At 37.8% G+C, this 23,896-nt stretch overlaps 1 protein-coding gene across 7 annotated transcripts in view; it reads right to left on the reverse strand.

Moving 5' to 3' along the window:
- Positions 1-23,896, reverse strand: part of LOC105483204 (chimerin 1) — a 199,196-nt gene that overhangs the window by 141,799 nt on the left and 33,501 nt on the right. For 6 of the 7 annotated variants that reach the window (XM_071072969.1, XM_011743917.2, XM_071072970.1 and 3 more), the window contains one exon: positions 6,453-6,491. In XM_071072969.1, coding sequence (XP_070929070.1) covers positions 6,453-6,491 — 39 coding nt within the window. Of the gene's footprint in view, positions 1-6,452; positions 6,497-23,896 lie in introns of those variants that run through there. The other variant, XM_011743918.2, reaches the window with a different exon arrangement.

Below are 23,896 nucleotides of genomic sequence, written 5' to 3' on the forward strand. Positions count from 1 at the left end.
GTAGTTAAGAATTTGAACTCTTGAATCGAACAATCTGGAGTCTGAACACTGGGGCTCTGTCACTAACACTGCATTCTGTGCCTTCATTTTCCTTATTTGCAAAATGGGATTAATAATAATTTCTACTTCACAGATTACTTAAGGATATAAATAATTTATGTAAAAGATGTAAAATACTCCCTAGCTCACAGTAAATGCTCAATGAAAATTACTCATTATTATGCATAGGTGACTGGTATTAATACATAAAATTCTTTATAATAATACTTGATTACTAGGATGCATCTTGAGTTCCTCACTAAAACATAGTATCAGAGCAATGCTATAATTTAAAAGGAACTGAGAAAATACAGCTTTATTGTTTAAAAATCAAACACAAAGCCACTTCATCAGTAATGTTTAAATTCTACTGGTAGAAATGTGTTCCTTTACCTTTTTCTCCTGATGGCAAAAGTCCCCAAGAGAAGTAATACATTAAAATAGTTTTAGATACTCATATTTCATTGAGAGAGTTAATAAGAAATATTCCTGTGGATACAGTTTTATATATTGTTACGAGATGACACAAAGAGAGTTAATTCTGAGGTAGAAAAGGGAAGAAAAAGCACTAAAGTCAAATTTGTCTGGCCCTGATAATGAAAAGTACATGTGTATCACCCCATGGTATGTGTAAATCTCCACCCTCCTTAAAAGCGGCCAAAACATGATTTGTAAGAAAGAAGTGTTCTTCAAGGGCCAGGCACAGTGGCTCCCACCTGTAATCCCAGCGCTTTGGGAGGCCCAGGTGGGAGGATCATTTGAGCTTAAGAGACCAGCCTGGGCAACATAGCGAGACCCTGTCTCTAAAAAATGTAAAAAAAAAAAAAAAAAAAAAAAAAAGATTCTTCAAGTCCATTCCTCCATATTGGTAACCATAAGGTAAAAATTCAGTTCACATTTCTACTTTGATCAGTAATTCTCAAAACATTGGTATTTCCCTTTGTCAAGAAAATGCTCTGGAAAGTGCTGCCATCTATGAAAATCCAATTCTGAGAACTGAATGATAGTCAAGAAGAACATTAAAAGTTAATACAGAAAGTAAAATGTCGATTTTGACTCAAAGCACAAATACTGTAGTATCTGGTTATCAGCAGTAAGCATTTGCCTGTTCAGTAAGCATACATTAAGATGAGCCACTATGAAAAAAAGGGAGACAATATTGTCATATGAGAATTGATCTGGGTTTCAAATTTGTTTCATCAGAGTTTCAAAGGGTACAGTATTTTCTTAACATTAAGTCACATAAGGTTATTTACTTTTCAGTTTCTTTCAAATCCTCCTAATTGTCTCAAAGGATAAAGCTCTGTTTCATAAAGAGAAACTTTTAGACAAATGCTTCCTGATTGGCTACCAGTGGTTACCAATGGTTAATCTACCTTTAAGACTCGCTTTTTTTAATTCCTGGGTTTTTTTTTTTTTGTTTTTTTGTTTTTTGAGACAGTGTCTCACTTTGTCATACAGGCTGGAGTACAGTGGCACAAACACAACTCACCGCAGCCTCAACCTCCCGAATTCAAGCAATCCTCATGCCTCAGAACCCAAGTAGCTGGGACTACAGGCACACACCACCACGTCCAGTTAATTTTTTTTTTTTTTTTTTTTTTTTGAGACAGTCTCGCTCTGTCACCCAAGCTGGAGTGCAGTGGCATGATCTCAGCTCACTGCAAGCTCCACTTCCAATGTTCATGCCATCCTCCTGCCTCAGCCTCCCGAGTAGCTGGGACTGCAGGCGCCCACCACCATGCCTGGCTAATTTTTTGTATTTTTAGTAGAGACAGGGTTTCACTATATTAGCCAGGATGGTCTCGATCTCCTGACCTCGTGATCTGCCCGCCTCGGCCTCCCAAAGCACTGGGATTACAGGTGTGAGCCACCACGACCAGCCTAATTTTTGTATTTTTTATAGAGACAGGGTTTCACCATCTTACCCAGGCTGGTCTCAAACTCCTGAGCTCAAGTGATCCTTCCACCTTGGCTTCTTAAAATGCTGGGATTACAGGTGTGAGCCACTGTGCCTGATCAAGTCTTGGATATTTTATAACAAATATAACAAATTTGGATTCAAAAAACACCTATCAAAAAGATCATTAAAAAATTATACAAAGTAATGACGTCTAATTCAGGCCCTTCTCTCTCAGTTTAGAATTTTTGATAATTTGAATTGGAACTCAGCTGAATTTAAATCAGCACAATCATTAAAAGATTCACCAAAAATTAATAGCTAAATTCAAGATGAGGGAATATATGATTAAAGTACTTAATATCTTCAATCACCTTAGAAGTGTCAATCATATATACTTATTAATGAAATTCTCAATCCCTACAGACAATAAATTGTTCATCAAGTCCAAAGATCACAATTGGTATCTTGAAGTCAAAATTGGCCCACATGTGTTTTGTTTGCTGTCTTTTAAATTTGAGTAGGTATTTAACATCAAAAAATTAAGAAACTTCAGGACAACAAAAGCAAAAGAGAATGCCAGCCTCTCTTGAAAACTCAGATCTAGCAATATTGAACCCAGAGTCTAACAAGACAATAAAAGATGCTAATTTTGAGCTACTCTCTATAGACAGGGTCTCCACGGTCTACTGTCTCAGAGTCCTAATCTGGCTTGCTTGCCTCATTTATTACATGTAAGGTTCCTGGTTTAATTCACACAACAAGTATTGAAAAGCAATAAAACCATATTTGTTTAAAAAGAGTCCAAAACTTAGACTTCTCGCTAATTTTATTTCCCTATTGGTTTATATTTGTAAGACTTCAGAGTTACATTTTAACAAGATCAGTGGAACTAACAGTAAGAAGTACAAGATAGGCATGGGTAAAATAAGTTTCTTTTAGAATCAAATTGTGAAATGCTGTTCAGATTCCACCATGCCAAAGATAGAAAAACAAAACACACTAACATGTAGCAACTTTTGACATTAAATTAAATCATCTTGTTTACTTTTATAGATCTATTACAGAAGTGAACAATTAGAACTTCTTGAGTAGCTTTCAACGGGTGTACCGCCTTACATGAATTGACATACCTAATTATTTTTAAAATTTCAGCCCATGTCTATTTCATTACCATTTTAAGAATTTTTTAATAATTAAATTTAAGTCACATTACGGAGATGCTGAAGCATTACAGTTTGTCGGTCCCAAAGAGTATTAGTAGAAAATATTGTCAATTATCAATTCTAAACTGTATACATATATCTGGCCTAAGATTGTCATGGCTCAAATATTAAGGAAACTGAACAATGCCTCCTACCTCAGTTATTTAAAATTCCAGTCTCTATTTATGACATCAGGGTATTACAGGCCTATCGGTCTTTAAAATTTTTCCTACTAAAATGTAAAGACTCCTAAGAGATGAAGTCCTTAAGGTACAATTAATAAACATCTTACTGAAGATTATTTAGAGCTAGTTGTAGAAACTGTAAAACTGCCTGAGTGGTAAAGATAATATAAACAAAAAGTTCAGCTTAATCACATTTTTTTCTAAGATCGGAATTTGACAAACACAATAACCATCTATATGATCATAAAAAGTCATCATTAGAATGCATTTATTTATTTAATATGAATGAATAAATGAATGAGACAGGGTCTGGAGTTCAGAGTCCTGATCAAAACTCACTGCAGCCTCCACACCCCTTGGGCCCAAGTAATCCTCCCACCTCCACCCCAGAAGCAGTTCCTCCCACCTCCACCTCCCAAGCAGCTGGGACCACAGGAGGGCAACACCATGCCCAGCTAATGTTTTTATTTCTTATTTTTTGGTAGAGATGGGATCCCCGTATATTGGCCAGGTTGGCCTCAAACTTTTGGGCTCAAGAGATCCTCCCACCTCAGTCTCCCCAGACTACTAGGATTACAGGCCTGAGTCACCAGGCCTGGCTGCAATTTTTGTTTCCTCATTTGTTAAAATTTGTACATACTCAAATCTTGGAAGATTAATATCATAATCTTATAAGAAAATTTCTAAAAAGGATTTTTCCACTTGCTTTTAATATAGTTTTATTATAAAATTTCCTTGAATCAGAAGTTTTTTTTCCTTTGACAGTCAAAAGATAAAATATTTATTTTAATAATTTCCTACATATTTCTACTATTAAAATGATTATGGGGAGTTCAGACACTGAAGTCATTAAGAGAAATGATAAAACTCAGTAACAGAATTATAGTCTTATTAAAGAAAGATTCAGCTGGGCACAGTGGCTCACACCTATAATCCCAACACATGGGAGGCCAAGGAGGCAGGATCACTTGAGGTCAGGAGCTGGAGACCTTCCTGGGCAACACAGTGAGACCTTGTAGTCTACAAAATAAAATTTTTAAAAATCAACCTGTGGTCACAGCTACTCAGGAGGTTGAAGCGGTAGGATCACTTGAGCCCAGGGGGTCAAGGCTGTAGCATGCCAAGATTGCACCACTGAACGCCAGTCTGGGCGACAAAGTAATAGCCTATCTCTTTTTTTTTTAATTTTTTTTTTTTTTTTTTTTGAGACAGAGTTTTGCTCTTCGCTTTTGTTGCCCAGGCTGGAGTGCAATGGTGCGATCTTGCCTCACTGCAATCTCTGCCTCTCAAGTACAAGGGATTCTCCTGTCTCAGCCTCCCAAGTAGCTCGGATTACAGGCATGCGCCACCACACCCAGCTAATTTTTTGGTATTTAGTAGAGACGGGTTTCACCATGTTAGGCTGGTCACGAACTCCTGACCTCAGGTGATCTACTCGCCTCAGCCTCCCAAAGCGCTGGGATTACATAAATGCCATTTTTTAAAACAAATGATAGCTACTGCAAGACATGCAAGATATGTGAAGCTACAAAAAATACCAATTGCATATACTACATTTACTAATTGATATTTTTCACAGAGGAAAAGATCACCACAAACTCAATAATAGTCTGAGGCTTCATAAATGTTCTTACATTAAAAATGTGCAGGGTGCAAGTCAGAGTCAGAGAATAAAGATAAACTGAAAACCAGAAAATGCAGAGAAGTTTTTGTTGTTGTTGTTGTTGTTGTTTTGTTGTTGTTGTTGTTTTGAGATGGAGTCTCACTCTGTAGCCCAGGCTGGAGTGCAGTGGCATGATCTTGGCTCACTGCAACCTCTGCCTCCCTGGTTCAAGCAATTCTCCTGCCTCAGCCTCCCAAGTAGTTGGGACTACAGGTGTGTGCCACCACACCCAGCTAATTTTTGTATTTTTAGTAGAGCTGGGTTTCACCATGTTGGCCAGGCTGGTCTCAAACTCCTGACCTCAGGCAATCCGCCTGCCTCAGCCTCCCAAAGTGCTGGGATTACAGGCATAAGCCACAGTGCCCGGCCAGAGAAGAATTTTAAATAGGCTTCCAGCCAATGAGATTACGAGACAAAATCTTTAGGAGGTAAAGAACATTAGTCATTTTTACATATCCGTATAACTATACTCCCAAGGGAAAAAGAAAAAGGCACCAGCAGCGTTGGGGCAAAGCATCTACGGCAATATTTTTAAAGATGGTTCATGTTTTACTTATAATTAGCCCAAAGTGGCAATCTATTAAAAACAAAATTATCTCTTCTGAGAACATAAGACCAATGAGAATCTGAATTGCTGTTCCTTCAGTCGGCAAATTTCAGCAACCTACAAACATCAAATTTATAATAAACCTCAACATTTACAAAGATGTTAATCTATAATTAAAGTACAGGTTTCTTAGGCTGCTAATTCAACTACAGAAACAAGAACTTATAGTGCTTTTCCATAATAATGCATTCATAAATTTTAAAAAACCATTTTGATTATATTAGCCCTATTTCAACTCTTAAAATCTGAAATATCCTTTACTTGATGAAATAATATTCTCTAGAAAACAAGGAAAGGAAAACAAAGAACTAAAACCCTAGACGTTTAAAAAGAAATATTTATCCTAACGCAGTTTAAAGAGCAGCATGGAATCAAGTATCTCCCTTATATTTTGGGAAAGTAATTATTTAAAAGTTAGATCACCTTTTTTTTTTTTTTTGCCTCTTTTCACTTATTCTTTCTGTCAACATAGCCTCCTGAATTATTGTCATTTAAATATTCCTTTCTTCACATAAAGAAACAGGACCTGAAAATAATTAGACTGTTTGAATTCTCAGTGTCTCCTTGTATTAGCTTTATTAACCACTCTTAACAAGTGGTCTCAAGTTTCACTACATGGAATTCATGCAAGCTCAGAGGGATGAAATGCATTCCAGACAGAAAACCATACACTGAACAGACTTTGTGGAAACACTTACTTAACCACAATTACTTCTATGCTATTCCCAAACCTTGTTGTAAATTAATTTTTCAACAATGGATACAAAATGGAATTTCTATCTAATAATCCCATACTTTTATATTACTTATAAAGCACTATAACCCACACGATTAAATTTATTTGTAGACTTACAGTAAGATTTCCAAACAGGAGGTCTATATTCATCTGTATCTGAAAGAAAAAACATCAAATTAACATTACCGAACATTTAAATTTTAAATGAGACATTTTAATAATTAACTCATTTAATACATATTTGAGATCTATTTGTTCTAGGTATTGTGCTAGGCATGAAGGGGCATTCAAGGGTTTTTTTTAGCCTTGGTCCGTCCTTAGTTGGAGAAATTTTCCAAAGATGTTTAAAGAAAGTTATTGTATTTATTCAACTGCTTATTACATAAAACATCAAGGTTAACTTTTACTGCTGGTACTCATTTCTTACTATCACTGAAGTAATAGTCAATAAAGGCTTTGTTTCTTTGGGCTTAATGATTATTTCACTGAAAGATCCCTAAAATTATTGAATTTTTCTTTTTCAGTCAAATTTACCAGATTAATAATTTTAATTACCCCAAAAGTTAAGTATTTCTATTATTTTCCCCCATTACATTTAGGGGATTCCAATGTACATGGTTTTACTAACATGAAGAGAGAACAGCAAGATTCAGATCTCAGTCCTCACACATCCTGGACAATCAAAACCAGGAAATGAGAAACACTTCAATGGAAGAGAGTGTATCTACGGAACGACAACGAACATGAGGTGAACATCTGCTCTTCAAGTCCATTTCCCCTCACGTTGCCTGAGTGCAGATGTAGGAGATAGTATAAATAGGAAGTGGAAAGAGATGAAAATACAAACACATGAGGGACGTGAAGTAATCAGAGAAAGGAGAAGGAGCCAGTGTGGTCTGGCTTCTCATCAGGAAAGTATAGCTGGGGGCTAATTTTGCCAGCCAAAAGCTCTGCCTGCAAGACTATATAGTCAAGACTGCAGAAACATTTTTTGGTATAAAGATATGGGCCGGGTGCGGTGGCTCAAGCCTGTAATCCCAGCACTTTGGGAGGCCGAGATGGGCAGATCACGAGGTCAGGAGATCGAGACCATCCTGGCTAACACGGTGAAACCCCGTCTCTACTAAAAAATACAAAAAGCTAGCCGGGCGAGGTGGCGGGCACCTGTAGTCCCAGCTACTCGGGAGGCTGAGGCAGGAGAATGGCATAAACCCAGGAGGCGAAGCTTGCAGTGAGCTGAGACCCGGCCAATGCACTCCAGCCCAGGCGACAGAGCGAGATTCCGTCTCAAAAAAAAAAAAAAAAAAGATATGGCCAGCCACATCACCTGGCTCTGCTGGAAACCAACATGAACTCATTAGGCAATCTGATCCTAAAATCTTCATCTTCAAGGAAGCAAAAAAATCCCTGGAAAGTTTATTGAGAAAACTAAACAAGTAGCTCAGGTAAAATGGTCATAGACGAAAGACATTCAGCCTCCAATTTGCAACCTTTAAACTGCAATATCACACTTGGTTTATAATGTGTTATCAAAAATCACACAAATACTTTGAGAAAAAGGGTTATAGCAAGACTACTAATAGTAGGCATATTAACATAACATGGAAATTTTAAATCATGTGGAAATTGCTTGGGACCCCATAGGAGTGTTCAAATATGTCTGCTTCAAGATGCTTCAATGAGCATCCAAATTGGTAAGGAGGAAGTCAACCTGTCGCTGTTTGCTGATGACATTATCGCACACCTAGAAAACCCTAAATACTCATCCAAAAAGCTCCTAGAACTGGTAAATGAATTCAGCAAAGTTTCCAAAATTAATGTACACGAATCAGTAGCTCTGCTATACACCAACTGTGACCAGGCTGAGAATCAGGTCAAGAACTCGATCTCTTATACAAAAGCTGCAAAAAACAAACAAACAAACAAAACAAAAACAAAAACAAAACTTAGGAATACACATAACCAAGAAGGTGAAAGACCTCTGCAAGGAAAACTGCAAAACACTACTGAAAGAAATCATAGATGACACAAACAAATGGAAACACATCCCATGCTCATGGATGGGTAGCATCAATATTGTGAAAATGACCACACTACCAAAAGTAATCTACAAATTCAATGCAACTCCCATCAAAATATCACCATCATTCTTCACAGAACTAGAAAACACAGTCCTAAAAATCATATAGAACCAAAAGAGAGCCCGCACAGCCATAGCAAGACTATGCAAAAAGAACAAATGTGGAGGGATTACATTACCCAGCTTCAAACTATACTATAAGGCCACAGTCAGCATAGTACTGGTATTAAAATAGGAATATAGGCCACTGAAACAGAATAGAGAATCCAGAAATAAAGCCAAATCCTTACAGCCCACTAATCTTCAACAAAGCAAACAAAAACATTAAGTAGGGAAAGGATACCCTATTCAACAAATGGTGCTGGGATAATTGGCAAGCCACACACAGAAGAATGAAACTGGACCCTCATTTCTCACCCTATACAAAAACCAACTCAAGATGGATCAAATACTTAAATCTAAGACCTGAAACCATAAAAATTCTAGAAGATAACATTGGAAAACCCCTTCTAGATATTGGCTTAGGCAAAGACTTCATGACCAAGAACCCAAAAGCAAACAGAACAAAAGCAAAGATAAAGAGATGGAATTTAATTAAATGAAAGTTTCTTCATAGCAAAAGAAATAATCAGCAGAGCAAACAGACAACCCACAGAATAGGAGAAATCTTCACAATCTATACATCCAGCAAAGGACTAATATCCAGAATCTACAAGGAACTCAAATCAGCAAGAACAAAACAAGCAATCCTATCAAAAAGTGGGCTAAAGACACAAATAAACAATTTTTAAAAGATGATATGCAAACAACGTGAAAAAATGCTCAACATCACTAATTACCAGGGAAATGCAAATTAAAACCACAAAATGGTATCACTTCACTCCTACAAGAATGGCCATAATCAAAAAATCAAAAAATAATAGATGGTGTGGATGTGGTGAAAGGGAACACTTTTACACTGTTGGTGGGAATGTAAGCTAGTACAACCACTATGGAAAACCATGTGGAGATTCCTTAAAGAACTAAAAGTAGAGCTACCATTTGATCCAGTAATTCCACTCCTGGATATCTACCCAGAAGAAAAGAAGTCATTATATGAAAAAGACACTTGCACACGCATGTTTATAGCAGCACAATTCACAATTGCAAAGATACGGAACCAGCCCAAATGCCCATCAATCAACAAGTGGATAAAGAACATGTGGCATATATATCTATATATCTACATATAGAGAGGGACAGACATATATATACACACCATGGAATACTACTCAGCCATAAAAAAGAATGAAATAATGGCATTTGCAGCAACCTGGATGGAAGTGGAGACCATTATTCTAAGTGAAGTAACTCAGGATTGGAAAAGCAAACATTGTATGTTCTCACTTACAGGAGGGAGTTAAGCTATGAGGATGCAAAGGCATAAGAATGATACAATGGACTTTGGGAAGTGAGAGGAAAGGATGGGCGGGGAGAGGAATAAAAGACTACACATTGGGTACGGTATACACTGCTCAGGTGATAGGTGCACCAAACTCTCAGAAATTACCACTAAAGAACTTATTCATGTAACCAAACACCATCCAAAAACCTATTGAAATAAATAAATTGAAAAACAAATGAAAAATAAAGAAAATGTGGTATGTACACACCATGAAATACTAAACAGCTATAAAAAAAGAATGAAATTATGTCCTTTGCAAAAATATGGAAGCAGCTGGAGGACATTGTCCTAAACAAACTAACACAGGAACAGAAAACCAAATACCATATCTTCTCACTTATAAGTGGAGCTAAGTATTGAGCACATAAGGATATAAATATGACACAATGTCTACTATGGACTACCAGAAGGTGAGGAGAGGGGTGAGTTAAACTACCTATTAAGCACTATGCTCACTGCCAGGGTGACAGGACCTGTACTCCAAACCTCAGCATCATGCAATATTCTCATGTAACAAATCTGCACATGAACCCCCATATATAAATAAAAGCTGAAAATTTAAAAAAAAAATTGAGGAAAACTTAAAGACAAAGAGGAAATCTTGAAAGAAGCAAGAAGAAAAATAACTTTTCCATTGAAGAATAATGGTAAGAATTACAAGCAGACTTCTCATTAGAAACCATAAAAGCATTAAGAGAGAGGAGTAAAATATCCGAAATGTTGAAGAAAGAAAAAAATAACAGCTCCAAATTTTATATCCACTAGAATTATCCTTCAAATGAGAAGGAAAGATAAAGACTTTCTCAGACAAACAACAAATGAGAGAACTCATCACAACAAACCTGGCAAAAAATAAATGTTAGAAGAAATTCTTCAAAAAGAGGGGGAAAAGGATGTAAGTCAGAAACTCAAATCTACATAAAGAAAGAAAGAGCATCAGAGAAGGGATAAATGATAAAATGAAAAAACAAAACATACACACAAATATGTCTGCTTGAAGAATGAATAACAGGCTGGGTACGGTAGCTCACACCTGTAATCCCAGAACTTTGTGAGGCCAAGGTGGGCTGGTCACCTGAGGTAAGGAGCTCGAGACCAGTCTGGCCAACATGATGAAACCCCATCTCTACTAAAACTACAAACATTACAAACATTAGGTGGTGGGTACCTGTACCCCAGCTACTCAGGAGGCTGAGGCAGGGAGAACTGCTTGAACCCAGTGGGCAGAGGCTGCAGTGAACCGAGATCACACCACTGCTCTCTAGCCTGGGTGACACAGCAAGACTTCATCTCAAAAAAAAAAAAAAAAAAAAAAGAATAACAGATTACATGAATAAATGAATAAAATGAATAATGAAAGAAATAATGCAGCAAATACAGTCATTTCTCATTATTCACAGTAATTATATACTATGAAGTACCTCAAACACTGAATTTAGCAGCATTTACTGAACCACTGCTCCTAGGGGCAACACAGGGTTAGGTTCCTTGGTGCCTCTGGTCACAACATTTTCATCAACCATTAAATACATAAACTTGTGTTGTATGTGTATCTCTTTAAAGATACCTTATTTAGTATATACCGTTGATTCATTAACACTGAACTCACATCAACAGCACTATAACCATGCCTGTATGAAGTTTATCTAACATATGCATATTCTCCAAAAGATATATCACAGCCTTCTAACTCTTAGGAACACTGTCTAGACAGCACTTCAGCACGAGGCTTGGGGACCATTTTAAATGGCAAAATCACTAACAACAACAACAAAATCCCCACAAAAACGTAAAAAGGTGTGCCCCTGAAAAGACCATGAAAAGAGGACTTGTTTACAGCATGAGAGCTGAAACAAGGCGGAGCACTGCCTTGCTTGGCCACAGCCGGGAACAGGCAGGTCATGTGACTCAAATTTTTTGCTGCTCTGTGATTATTTGCAAGTGACCACAAAAATACCACAATGATTTATTTTAGGGTTACAAATAAATGTTAGAAAGGGGGCAAACTTGCAACTACGGAATCCATGAATAATAAATAAATAATAAGCAATTATTTAGGAAAACAGCTTGCTCAGGTGAACTTATCCAGTGATGATAAAAAGTTAGAATGAAACACAACCTTAATGCAGTGATGATACATACATCTTTCCTGTGCTAGAAGGTGTGTGCATATGTGTGTGTGTGTGTGTTGGGGGTTAATTATATTGAAGTTTGTCTTAATAAGTAAACCATAATTAATTCAATTGTAGTTTTAATACCAGAAAAAATTTGCCTGTAAGTATTCAAGTCATGTTATTATTTCCTTGATATTTTGTTATTATTATTCAATCCTAAGGAGTATGACATGTAGTGAGTTTCCAGTTTATAACAGGACACCCATACTCTATGCATGTTTCCACTTCCTTGTGGGGCTCCAAACTATAAGAGGAAGTGACCAGGCACCTCCTGATCCACTATGGGGGACTAGGAAGGGAGGAGATACTCAACCAGCCTTGGAACCTATGTAGTAAATAATTTAATCTTGTCTCAGAAGAGGTCTAGACTTTGCCTTCAACTCCTGGAGATAATTTTTGTTTGCCTGGGGCTAGCCAGAGAGTAACTTGGGGCTTTGGGTCACTGGTATCAGTTAAGGAACCATATGGACAATCAACCATGCTTATGCAATAAAGCCCCGATGAAAGTTCTGAACACCGAGGCCAGGAGAGCTTCTGTGGTAGGAAATATCCCACGTGGATCATCACACATAAATGCAAGAAGGAGCCAGGGACATAACTGTAATCCCAGCTACTCTGGAGGCTGAGGCAGGAGGACTGCTTGAGCCCAGCAGTTTAAGACCCGCCTGGGCACCAAGGAAGGAACGAAAGGGAAGGAAGGGAGGAAGTAAGAAGGAAGGACAGGAGGAGAGAAGGGAGGGAGGGAGGGAGGGAGGGAGGACATGTGTCCTGACTCCAAATAGAGAGGGCAATGGAAGCTCTGCGTTTTGCATTTCTCCTGGACCCTGTCCTATGCACATCTTCCCCTGGCTGATTTTAATATGTATCCTTTCCCGGCAATAACCATGACTGTAAGTAATGTTTAGTGAGTTCCGCTGAGTCCTTCTAGTGAATTTTAGTCCGTGAAAGGTGGTTGGGGAACTCCCCCCACCCAATTTGCAGTTGGTGTCAAAAGTGAGGGAAGTCTTGGAGACTTTGTAGTTGGCCCTAACGCCTCACAGACCTTGTGCAAAGCTGCACCTACGAGTGGTGAAGGCCTCCCGGAGGTCATTCTGACTTTGGAGAAGGTGAGAGAGAAAGGCTAATTCTCACAGTCCTTACTCTGAGAACTGTGTACTTAGTGCTAGGTGGGGCTTTCTTAGGGAATATCAACCTTTACTTGCTCTGTGACTTTAGAAAATTTACTACCTCTCTGCATCTTAATCTATTTATTTATAAAAATGGAATAACAATATCATCTAAAATGGGAATAGTAACAACATAGGTTTGTTGTTGGGAATTAAATTAGGTATCATCTAAAAAGCACCTTGTACTTAGGAGACCCTTCAGTAAATGAGTACCCTCTCCCGCCTTCACCAAAAGTGATTCTGAAAACACAGTATTACCATATTAGCCTCAAGCCACTGTTAATGATTTCAGCCCTTCTTACTATTTTGGTCTTCCATGTACACCTGCTCTGTTATAAAAGACAGTATTCAAGATGCTACAGATCACAATCATGGCCAAACAAATTTAGTATTTGTCAAAAAAAATAAGAAATATTAGGCGAAAAGCTTGAGTTTCTTTTAATATTAAAACAATTCTAAATGACATTTAAGAGCACTGTTTAGGTTTTAAATATATTTTCCTATTTTTTGCTGGTGGAAGTGTAAACTGGCATAGTCTCTTTGCAGAGCAATTAGCTATATATACCATAAGCTTAACTGTGTAACAGGTATCTGTTACGGCAGAGATTAGATGAGATGTTCTTTGAAGGAGAACACTTAAAAATTATTTCAGCCTTTCTTATGTTTATGTGTAGAGACCTTAGATCACTGGTGTGGATCCTTTTGCCGAGAGAAAAATGGCTTGAATGTTCCTTTAGTTGACCAGTGGGTAGGTGCCACTGTCCTTAGGACTCAGAGGAGGAGGGGACACTGGGAGGGGAAAGTTGAATGGCTTAGGAAAAAGTGCCTCAATCTCTTGATATGCAGAATTAGTTGCTAAAGGCAGGAAGACCAATTTTCCAGGACCCTAAATCTACCTGGAAAGGAAGAAACATTACCCCAATCTTTGATTCCTGAGATTCAAAAATTAAAGAGTTCTGTCACAGAAGACACGCCTAGCTCAAGCCAAGTCCCACTGGCAAGAAGAGGCAGAGACATTCCTGAAATAAAATGGCCTTGAAGAAGGAATAACTGAAACTGGTGATCTAAGGTCACACAAAAAGCTTCTGTGTTTATCAGGGAGGACAGACTCTGGCACAGCCTAAGGTGGATGCTGGAAGTGTCTCTGACCTCAGCCTCCCTGGTACACTAAATCCTTGAGTAAAAGAAAATGAACTTTTAAAAAACTGCAATCTTGACCTTTAACTGGGGTGACGGCTGTGACCTGGGCCATGGTCTGACTAGAAACGGGATCCTAGTGGCAGTTCAAGCAACTATTGTTCAACAGTGTGGGGCTGGTCTTAAATGCTGACAGAAGATGATGATGGAAAGGAAGAGCAATAGTGTAGTCAGTTCTCCTTCTGGCATTTGGAGGCAGATGAGACAACTCTTGGACTGGGAAAGCCTCCTGGGGCTCAAACTTGGAGGTGGAGAATGTCTAAAAAAGAAGATACTAAATTTCCTGCTGATTAATAGAAAAAAATATGAGAGTATATTTGGCCCCTGAATTTATGTAACACGTCATGCCAGTTCCTTCTGCATACCTCTTGACCCAACAGTTCTATTTTTAGAAATTCACGGTAAACAATTAAGGATGTTAGAAAAATATTAATACAGAAGAATATGACCACAATATTACTTTTAAAGACTAAAATACTGCACTCAACCTAAACGTCCAACAACTGAAAACCGGCTTAATCAATTATGATTAAGTATGATTAAGTATTCCAGTTTGAAGATACCTGGACTACATGAAAAGGACTTTACCTTTTAATCTATTAGAAAGTCTATTCTCTGTTATCTTAAATATTTAAAAACTTATAAATCAGTGGCTATCGATCTTTTGGGTCTCAGAAATCTGGATTCTAAAGAGTTTTTAATATTTATTGATATTAGCCACATTGGAAATTAAAATACGGCTGGGGCCGGGCGAGGTGGCTCATGCCTGTAATCCTAGCACTTTGGGAGGCCAAGGTGGATCACAAGGTCAGGGGTTCGAGACCAACCTGGTCAATATGGTGAAACCCCATTTCTACTAAAAATAGAAAAATCAGCCTGGTGTGGTGGTGCGCAACTGTAGTCCCAGCTACTCGGGAGGCTGAGGTAGGAGAATCACTTGAACCCAGGAGGCAGAGGTTGCAGTGAGCCGAGATCGTGCCACTGCACTCTGGCCTAGGTGACAGAGCGTGACTTCGTCTCAAAAAAAATAAAAATAAAAACAAAAACACAGCTGGGCACAGTGGCTCATGCCTGTAATGTCAGCACTTTGGGAGGCTGAGGCAGGAGGATCACTTGAGTACAGGAGTTCGAGACCAGGCTGGGAAACAAGTGAGACCTTGTCTCTACAAAAAAGACAAAAAGAAAAAAAAAATTAGGTGGTGCATGACTGTAGTCCCAGCTACATGGGAAACTGGGGTGGAAGGATCACTTGAGCCCAGGCACTGGAGGCTGCAGTGAGCTGTGTTTGTGCCACTGCACACTAGTCTGGGTGACAGTGACAGAGGGAGGGAAGGAAGGGAGGAAGAGAAGGGAGGGAGGGAAGGGAGGGAGAGAAAGGAGGGAGGGAAGAAGTGAGGGAGGGAGGGAAGGAACAGAGGGAGAGAGGGAGGCAGGCAGGCAGAAACTTGAATCATATTTTTTGTTAATTCATTTAAAAATAATAAGCCTATTACATCTTAACATTTTTATGAAAAATAACTATATTTTCGAACAAAAAATGGTTTTACATTCTGCAAATCTCTTTAATGTCTAGCCTAATATAAGACAGCTGGATTCTCATATCTACATCTGTTGTTATACCACATGCCATGTAGCTTCTAGAAGATTCAATTAGATACTTGCAACAGAATGAGAGTGATGAAAATAATGTCTCAGTATTATTACAAAAATAGTCTTAACTTTGTAAAAACTCCCTCAGGAGTCCCTGGACCATGCTTTGAAAATGAATATTTTAAACCATAATTTCCTTGGCATATCTAAGATATGGGATAAAGTACAGGTAGTAAACATTTCATCTAAGGCCAGGCACGGTGGTTCACCAATCCCAGCACTTTGGGAGGCCAAGGCAGATGGATCACAAGGTCAGGAGTTCGACACCAGACTGACCAACATGGTGAAACCCCGTCTCTACTAAAAATACAAAAATTAGCTGGGCATAGTAGCACACGCCTGTAATCCCAGCTACTCAGGAGGCTGAGGCAGGAGAATTGATTGAACCTGGGAGGCAGAGGTTGCAGTGAGCCAAAATCACGCCACTGCATTCCAGCCTGGGCAAAAGACCGAGACTCCGTCTCAAAAACAAACAAATATTTCATCTAATAGAAGAAATACAAAAATTAGGAAGAGAAAAGAGAGAAAATCATGTGTTCTTTTGGCAGAAAACAGCAGCTTGTTCAAAGTTATCCAGGGCTAATACTCCGAAAATGTTTGTGATCGCCTTCAGCTGAAGGTCTCAAGAGCCCACAACACCTCTTTTTGATTCTGTCACAAAATCTGCCCAGACCCATCATACGAACACGTCAAACTCCAGTAGAATATGACTGAGAATGAGAAGCAGATAACCTATGACTCAGGAACAGCTGCTTAAAATATCTTTATCATGGTATGGCTGGGCACGGTGGCTCATGCCTATAATCCCAGCACTTTGGGAGGCCCAGGGGGGCAGATCACCTGAGGTCAGGAGTTCAAGACCAGCGTAGCCAACAGGGTGAAACTCTGTCTCTACTAAAAACACAAAAATTAGCCAGGCATGGTGGGATACGCCTGTAATCCCAGCTACTCAGGAGGCTGAGGCAGGAGAATTGCTTGAACCAGGGAGGCAGAGGTTGCAGTAAGCCAAGATTGTGTCACTGCACTCCAGCCTGGGCAACAGAGTGAGACTCTGTCTCAAAAAATAATAATTATTATTATAAACTTATATCCTTATCATGATATGTATGACTATTTAAATTAAGTATATACCCATAAAATCTATTAAAAGGTTTTCTCCATTGCCATGAAGTGTCAGTAATACTTTTCATACCTAATATAAAAGATAATTTTATAAAAATATCAGTTATGGTAGCATACAGAAATGTTAAAACAATCAGAAAGTTTCACTCATTCAGTAATTACACATGAAACACCTTCTATGGGTGAGGGTGTCAGTTACGAGGTGGGTCCAGATACAGTTTGTGCCTTCAATGGCAGTAACAAAAATATGATGGATATTATTTACAAACAAGGTAATAAAGTAAGAGCAACAGAAGTTTTACAAACCATTGTCTTGTCTAAATGCCTGGCAAGAATAGGTCTACACTATTTGCTGAATTGATGAATGAATGGAAGGAAAGAAGGAATCACTTTTGCCCAGAGTGTCAAGAAACACATACCAGAAGAGGTATTACCTGACAAGGCCCTTAAAAGATAGACGGTTTTTAAAATAAAGGGGCTGAGAAAAGGCAGAGGGACACTAAACAGAGGAGAATGCATGAATAAGAGGGCAGAAACAAGAAAGTTCAGTATATGTTTGAGGAACTGTAAACAATGCAGAGTGGCTGAAATAAAGATATACTGAAGAAAGTTTGTGACTTAGGCCCTGCAGGGAACCTGGGCTGAGTTGTCAGGGGGCATCCATAAATAACGCACTGCGAGGTTTTCTCTGCTTTGTACGTTCTTCCAATTAAATACTGTTATTTGAGGATAGAAGAATGCTATAGTCAGGTCCAGCTCACTTCTCAAGAGTTGGAGAAAGCAAGCCAGGCACCAGGAAAGCCAAAGGCAGAAGATAACAAGCACAACTCATGGAGCAGACTCACAAGAGCACAAAGTAATGAACTGAAAATCGCAGGTGGCAGCAAGGCCTGGGAAAGGGGAGAGACAGCTTCGTGTCTAAGCTAGGTTCTGTGCGAGACATTCTCCTCGAGACTTGATGTAAAAACATAAACAAATTCATGAAAATGAAAGAAAAAGATGAGATCAAAATAAGCCTAAGTTAATTCATATGTACAGTACAACCTCATCAGTGAATTTTTTCATTTTTTTAATAAATGAAAGAAAAGATATTTCTGTGTGTATGTATGTGCATGTGTACATAGAGGGAAGAGAGAGGATGAAAGAACTAGACACACACTAGAAGGGTAACAGTCATCTCTAGATCAGCCTTTCCCCTCTTCTAAAGCAAGCCTGGATAATGTTTCAAGTGACTGTTTTCCTAGTTCTCCCAAGTATGGGAGATAACAAACTCTTTGTGGAAGACAGGAGAGAGGTCACCTTACTACATGTAATGGATGCTCTATGGTCTTGGGGTGTTATTCTCTCCCAGAACCAGGAGGAGAAAGGCCTCTCTATTATACAACGAATATATTACATTTGTGCTGAGAGAACTATTAAAAACAAAAAAGTGCAAGTAAACTATCTATAAGATGAAGAAAACATGGAAACTGAATCAGACAGAGAAAAGTCCTCTTTAATAAACTCCACAGGAGGCTCTAACTGTTTTAGGTGGGTCCTTGAACTGCATGTACTACCAGAGAAATCCCAGTCTGAGAGGCTTAGAAATCAACTATAGCTTTGTGGCAAACTTATCCATAATAAAGCACCATATTCTTCTAAAGTCTTTGAATTTCCCCTCAGAATCCCTGTGGAGGTCTTCATTTTACCTGTTCTGCCGGTTCTAATTGAATTTACTGAATGTCAAGCATTCGTTATAGGAAATGAAAAACAGTTTCTTAATTAAATTTTCTTTCATTTTTGGTTAACTGCTAGAATTGCAAGTCAAGAAAACTTTACGTAAACATATTTTTACATATTCTATCATGTTTATAAAAAGTGATTCCAATTTTTCTTGCTTTTTTAAGCTCAAACTTAAATTTTAAGCAAGATTTAGTGTTAAACTCATTGTTGCCATAATCGTTTGTGCTGCTTTTTCTCTAAATATTAGTATTGTCAGGACATTCATTTTTCTTTAAATAACAAAACTTTCAGGATATTTATCTGTGCCTTTAGGCAATGATTTAAAAAATCCCTAGTTAAATCCATCTTTGATATAATTTATAACATTATGGTTATTTAGGAGATACTCAAAAGTATTCATTTACTGACTGATAGGATTAAATTTACTTATAAATACCTTAATGTGCTGATTTTTTGGATTAATTTATAACATTTTATGACTGAATACATCTTCATGTTCTCTCCAATTAGATCCTATTTACATCCACTACATCTATAGAAGTTGTTAAAAATGACCTCTGAAAACAAAAATTATTTCTTTTTATTATATATTCTTTTTGTATCATTATATAATCTGTATCTTATGCATTCTTTGGTTTAGAATAATATTCCTCTGGTGAAGTTTAAACCTGCTTAACGTTTTACTTTTAAAGTTAAACAGTTCATTCTGGAACAGACTAGAATGTTAAATTTAAGCTGTTTATTGTTTTAGGGTCAAGCCAAAGGCTGTTACAACTTTTAAACAATATAATGAATTCTCAAAAAGGACTATATTGCATTTTAAATGAGGTTTAGACAAATGACCTATAAACATTCAAAAATTGTGATTTAGGTTTTAAAGCATATTAGTTTCAGATTGCCTTTGGTTTGAAAATTAACAATTTTGAATTGTATAACCAGAATGACATTTATTGGCAAGAAAAAAGACCATTTCTTCCCTTCAAATGACGAGTCGCCTTTCAACCAACTGGTGAGATTTCCTGTACTGCTTTAATCCAAAAATGTAAGGCAATAATAATCCCCACCTGTTGCTGTTCTGTTTCTGTTCAATATTTAGACACACCAAAATAATGACAAGCTTAAATTGTTATTTTACTATAAAGTGATTTTTAAAAGAACAAGGGCATAAACAGTAAATACCAAACAAGTACTATAGGTAATATGTGAAAGAGTCACAAAGAAAACATCCAAGCTCTTTAATAAAAGAAGTTTCTTGGAAAACAAAAATTTGCAGTGAAAATGAAAAGGCTCCTAATAACATACATGATTCTAAACTAATGAGAAACAAAAATGAGCCTTGCTAGGTTTCTAGGTATCTCACATCCTGACTAAACTTCTTTCCTAGAAGATGCTTCAAAATGTGGAAAGAAGGCATTACAACTAAGATAATTAAAATTCACCCTGCAAAGTCATGGCCAAATCAGGTCAGTTAAATTCACCCTTAGAAACAACAAAGTCATTTAAAATTGTTCCAAGTTGAAAACTGATGTGTCATGATTCAACTCTGATGGAAATAAACTATTTTTAAAACCAAAGACAATTATTTTTAATTCTTCAGAGAATAGTGACCCAGAACTGTTAATACTAAGAAAAAAAAAAATAAAACTTCTGAAACTGTGCAACTACAGTGCTCACATGTAACTTCATCAAAGATCCCCAGAAACAAATATTTTGCAAGTGCAGTGCTCAATTCTTCACCATGGACCCACAGCCTGGGCAAACAAAGCCTCCTAAATGAAATGTGAAGCAAACTTGGAAACCTCTCCTATTTAAAGCTTGGTCTTCAATAAAAGACCTAAGCAGTTTCCTCTAACCAGCTTGGCAGACCTAGCAAACAGATTACACAAAGTCCTTCTGCTTACTCAAATCTTTCACTATACTCTTGAAAATGAAAAGTTATACACAGGAAATGGGTCGCTTAACTCAATCCAAAGGTAAAGAGTGTCACTCTCCAACCTACTAATTAGTCTTCTGGACAAGTAAAATCTGAGGTGAGAAGAAGAGAACTTCTGATAATGTTTCTCCTAACATGTCGGCATAATTACAGAAAGTCCTCAGACAGGCCTGTTTATGTACAGGTTTTCCAAAAGGGAACTCCAAGATGATGTTTAATTCCTGTCAATCCTCTCAATGACATCTCAACATTCCCAACTGGCTCCCATTTGGATTTTGCTGGGTACATTTCAAAAATTCACCTTTAATAATATAATACATTTCCTAAAACCCTCTGCCCCAGAAAATAGAATATGCAAAACTCAACAACGACAATAAAGTAGATCCTTCTACTTCTCGGCATCTCACGTCTAAAATTAAAATGCGGCTGGGTGCAGGGACTCACACCTGTAATCCCAGCACTTTGGGAAGGCAAGGCGGGGGATCACTCGAGCTCAGGAGTTCAAGACCAGCCTGGGCAATGTGGCGAAACCCTGTCTCTACAAAAAATACAAAAATTAATCAGGTGTAGTGGCATGCATCTGTAGTCCCAGCTACTGGGGTAGGGGCCAGGAGTGGCATGCAGGGAGGATTGCTTGAGCTAGGAGGGTCGAGACTGCAGTGAGCCGAGATGACATCATTGCACTCTAGCCTGGGCAACAGTGTGAGATCCTGTCTCAAAAATTAAATTAAATTAAATTAAATTAAAATGCAATATGTTTATGAAGTCTTTATAATTCATCCTTAAAAGAATATACTATCAGGAGATCGAGACCATCCTGGCTAACACGGTGAAACCCCGTCTCTACTAAAAAAAAAAATACAAAAAAACCCCAAAAACTAGCTGGGTGCGGTGGCGGGCGCCTGTAGTCCCAGCTACTCGGGAGGCTGAGGCAGGAGAATGGTGTAAACCCGGGAGGTGGAGCTTGCAGTGAGCTGAGATCCGGCCACTGCACTCCAGCCTGGGCGACAGAGCGAGACTCCATCTCAAAAAAAAAAAAAAAAAGAATATACTACATGTTATATATGTTTTACTACAATAAAATAATATATGCTTGATGAACATTTTTTCCAATGTTCATGTTCCAATGTTTCAATTTTTTCCAATTCAACAACTTAGACTTTTAACCATTTATAACACTTGAAGTTCCAGATATTAAAAAATGTAACCATATGAACATTCTTTGCAGAATTTTTACTTTTTATAAGTTCTGGAAAATAATTAACTATACTTTTAGTGGAGATTTTCCTTGTCAGTTACCTTTCCAACTATAATTCAGTGGTCTCAGATAACCCTCACCTCCTTCAGCAGACCCAGTATATAACCTCCTCAACCTTTTCTTAAAAATTGCAAACGATGTTTTTCTCCTTGCTGTTATTCATTCTTTGGCACAAATTATTCCTAACCCATGCTTTCCCCATACTCCAACATAGTTTTGTAGCACTGACCTACTTGGATTCTTGCCCTAGGAACAGGAATCGATCATCATATTCCCTAGCCTGGGAGTATTTAAAGTAATGTGTTTATTAGAATGTGCATTATTCTGTAATGCGGATTCATAGCATTTTCCAACGATGAGAGTCAATATGTCATTTTGCCAGCAGGCATTAAAACAGCAACCCTTCAAAGTCTTCCTTACATCCATGTTTTCAAGCTTTATCAAAAGGACAGCTGCTCAGAAAGTAAGATAAACTAACACTTAAATGAAACTACTGGGAAAAAAGAGATAAGGCCTATTACTAATACTCACATCACAGGTAAATGAGATGGGAAAAGATCACAACATTTCTCATCTTATTTTGATCATTTCCAAATGCATTTCTTTTAAACTGGATACCTCTGGGAAAACCACTCAGTCACTAAGGAAAAAAAAAGTGGATTCTGCACAGAGAGGTTTGCCTTAGATTATAAATTGTAGAGCCAAATGTGGAATAAGGCAGCTCACAGCTGTAAGGAAGAAAGCAAAGTCAGACATGGAAGTAATACTGTGGCAACCACAAATGAGCAGAGTTGGATAATTCTAAAGCACGTTAACTATCCTAAAGTATAGTAAAATGCTTGGCATCTTTTAATTAACTACGCTTTTATGGCATACACAACAGAATAAGTTGCCAAGGGGTAAAAACTCTTTATAAATGAGAACCTGTGTTTCAAATTGATAGGTACTTGTTTTTCTTCCTGAGAGCAGAACCAGAACATGAAAGACTGTAATGTTTCTTGCTGACACTTGCATACAACAAGGCCTAAAATGAACGTGTAATGGACTGGTTGTCTTAAAGAAGTTCCAGCAGTGTAGGGATATGAATAACTAACAAGTATAATACCAACAAAGGTCCGTATTTTCTCCATTATAAAATCCAAATGCCTTAAAAAGTGAAAGTATTTTTATAACGCATTTGGCAGCAAAGCCTGGTCTGACCTGAACGTCAAAGTATTTTAATAACTATAACTCATTTGGTGCCAAAAACCTTACCTGATCAATGTGAGAATATTTAGTCTTTATTTATCCCGTTGAGTGTGACTATTCATTTATTTCATTGCAGAAATACTAATGTGTGATTACAGAGTAATGCCTCAGACACTGTTGCAACTGTTATAAAATACACTATATATATGTGAAATGTACTACCTTTCTGAAGTCTGAAAAATCCTGCATTCCAGCACAAATCTGGTCCCAAGGGTTGTGGATAAGGGATTACAGGCCTGCTACTGTTATTAATATTTATAGCTGATCATGTTAAAACATAAGTCAGAACATGCCGCTCTTCTGCTGCACTCTCTCCAATGACTTCCTGTGTCACTCAGAATAAAAGCCAAACTCTTTACAACTGCCTACAAAGACTGCTATTTAAAGAGGACCACAACAGTGCCATCGTCTTGTAACTTGGAAATGCAGAAATACAGAACCCAACTCCCAACTACAAATCAGAATCTGCATTTTCACAAGACCAAGTGATGTGTGTGCACACCGATTTTTCAGAAACACTGACCTACAAGACCCTGGGTGATCTGTCCCCACTAAGCCCCCAAGTTC

This window comes from Macaca nemestrina, chromosome 11 (assembly GCF_043159975.1).
Source record: "Macaca nemestrina isolate mMacNem1 chromosome 11, mMacNem.hap1, whole genome shotgun sequence".
Taxonomy (NCBI): domain Eukaryota; kingdom Metazoa; phylum Chordata; class Mammalia; order Primates; family Cercopithecidae; genus Macaca; species Macaca nemestrina.